The sequence below is a fragment of the Sparassis crispa genome, assembly GCF_003851025.1.
Source record: "Sparassis crispa DNA, contig_000012F, whole genome shotgun sequence".
Classification (NCBI taxonomy): Eukaryota; Fungi; Basidiomycota; class Agaricomycetes; order Polyporales; family Sparassidaceae; genus Sparassis; species Sparassis crispa.
The window spans coordinates 368346-370034 of NW_020939759.1; the positions used below are offsets into that span (position 1 = coordinate 368346).

At 49.7% G+C, this 1689-nt stretch overlaps 1 protein-coding gene across 1 annotated transcript; it reads right to left on the reverse strand.

Annotated features, from left to right (window-relative positions):
• Positions 1–359: 359 nt before the first annotated feature.
• SCP_1301330 (hypothetical protein) lies at positions 360–1007 on the reverse strand (the record flags this gene model as incomplete). Its single annotated transcript, XM_027763430.1, has 1 exon — positions 360–1007. The coding sequence occupies one exon, from the start codon at positions 1005–1007 to the stop codon at positions 360–362; it is 648 nt and encodes a 215-aa protein (XP_027619231.1).
• Between the last annotated feature and the right edge of the window lie 682 nt (positions 1008–1689).

Consider the following 1689-nt stretch of genomic DNA (forward strand, 5'->3'; position numbering starts at 1 on the left):
GAAGTGATTTCACCATCAGATCCGAGAGATACAGTGTCACTATCATTATCGTAGGCTATTTTTGCCTCATTCTCTTTCAGTTCGACCTCGCGTGCTTCGTAAGCACGTTCCGTCTTTTGCCGCTTCATCGGCGGGCCCTGTCCAGCTTTGCTGCCGCCTTTGGCCCAACAATCTGTGGCCTTATGCCCGAATTTTCCGCAATTCATACATTTGACCTTGTCGCGGTGCCGACACTCATTACCAAGATGTCCCGGCTTTCTGCAGATTGAACATTTTTTGTATTCCCCGAAGGGGTGCTTCTTTCCTTTGGCAACCATGGCTTGGTCCGAGGATTGACCGCGCTCGCCACGCTTGTGCCTTCACCTATTTTCATCAAGAATGATGGCAATCAATTCTTGTGATGTAAGCTGAGGGTGCACATTGTCAGCGCCTTCAGCGCCAACGTTGCTGCCCACGGCGCCAAAGTAAGAGCTGAGGAAAGAATCCCAGCTCTCCGGTAATGAAGTGGCCAGGATGAGCTGAAAATCCTCATCAGAAACAATCTTCCCCATTAGGTGGAGTTGTTCCTGGATCTGTCGCAACTGTGTGATATGATTGGAGATATTGTCTTCTTCCTTGGCTTGCATCCGGTAAAAATGCCGGCACAGCGCGAGAATTCCATGCTGTCCACGCTGTTCCTTGACTGTGCGGAGCTGCTCCCACATGGCCCGTGCCGTCTTGGCTCCAGCGATGTGCACCATCTGGGAATCTCCCAGCGATAGCACAATTACGTTCTGGGCCTTGAGGTCCTTCTCTCCCCAGGCGCTCATCTCTGCCTCTCTCGCTGCCTTATTGGCCGGGTCATTACTCGGCTGCGGCTTTGGTGTCTTTCTGGTCACATACTCCTGGAGACCCTTATCATTAAGGATGACCTCGACGTGGTGCTTCCACGGGAGCCAATTGTCTTCCTTCAGGAGCGGGATCCAGTAAGCATTGCTATTGCTCGTATTATCAGCGCTGGTCGACATTATTTGTTCTCGTACTAGTAAGGGGGTAACAATTTTTGTAGCCACAATAGGGGCTGTTGTTATCCGAGTATTTATTGGCTAGAGCCGGGGCTCATAACCTGTTAGAAATCGCGCCTTAGTTCCCAAATAGGAAGGTAGTGATGGCGGGTCAAGATGCATCGGGGTGCGTGATTTCGTGTCCTAAAATAGATTTCTGTATATATACAGTTCTAGACACTCCACTTTATATAAGCAAATTTCCTTCTTTGTCTTTCTTTGTAATCATGCCCTCAGCTTGTCTGCCCTTGGGCGCTCCCCAATTTCTGGAGCTCCAGAAATTTGGGCGCTACTTTCCAACACAATGTATGGGGAGATATTTGTGTGCCTATATTCATCATCCTTGAGCTGAGAAGCTCCGTGGGTACTCCCATGTTGTTGTGTGAAGGGGATGGATGCCGTGTTTGACTACCATATTCACATCTCATTCTCCACAGATTTTAATGGTCACTCACAGTGTCTGCGGACATGCGCAACAATTTCCTCCTTCATCGCCCATATTTGGCCACGACCCATCATGGCTTTCAGCGAATCCGGTGCCAGGGTATCCCTAGTGCATGTGCGCACGAATATTCGATGGTCATTGGTGGCACTGGTGGTCTGGCAGTTTTTGCGATGGATTGGGGTGATTCAGTGTATGTGCGCA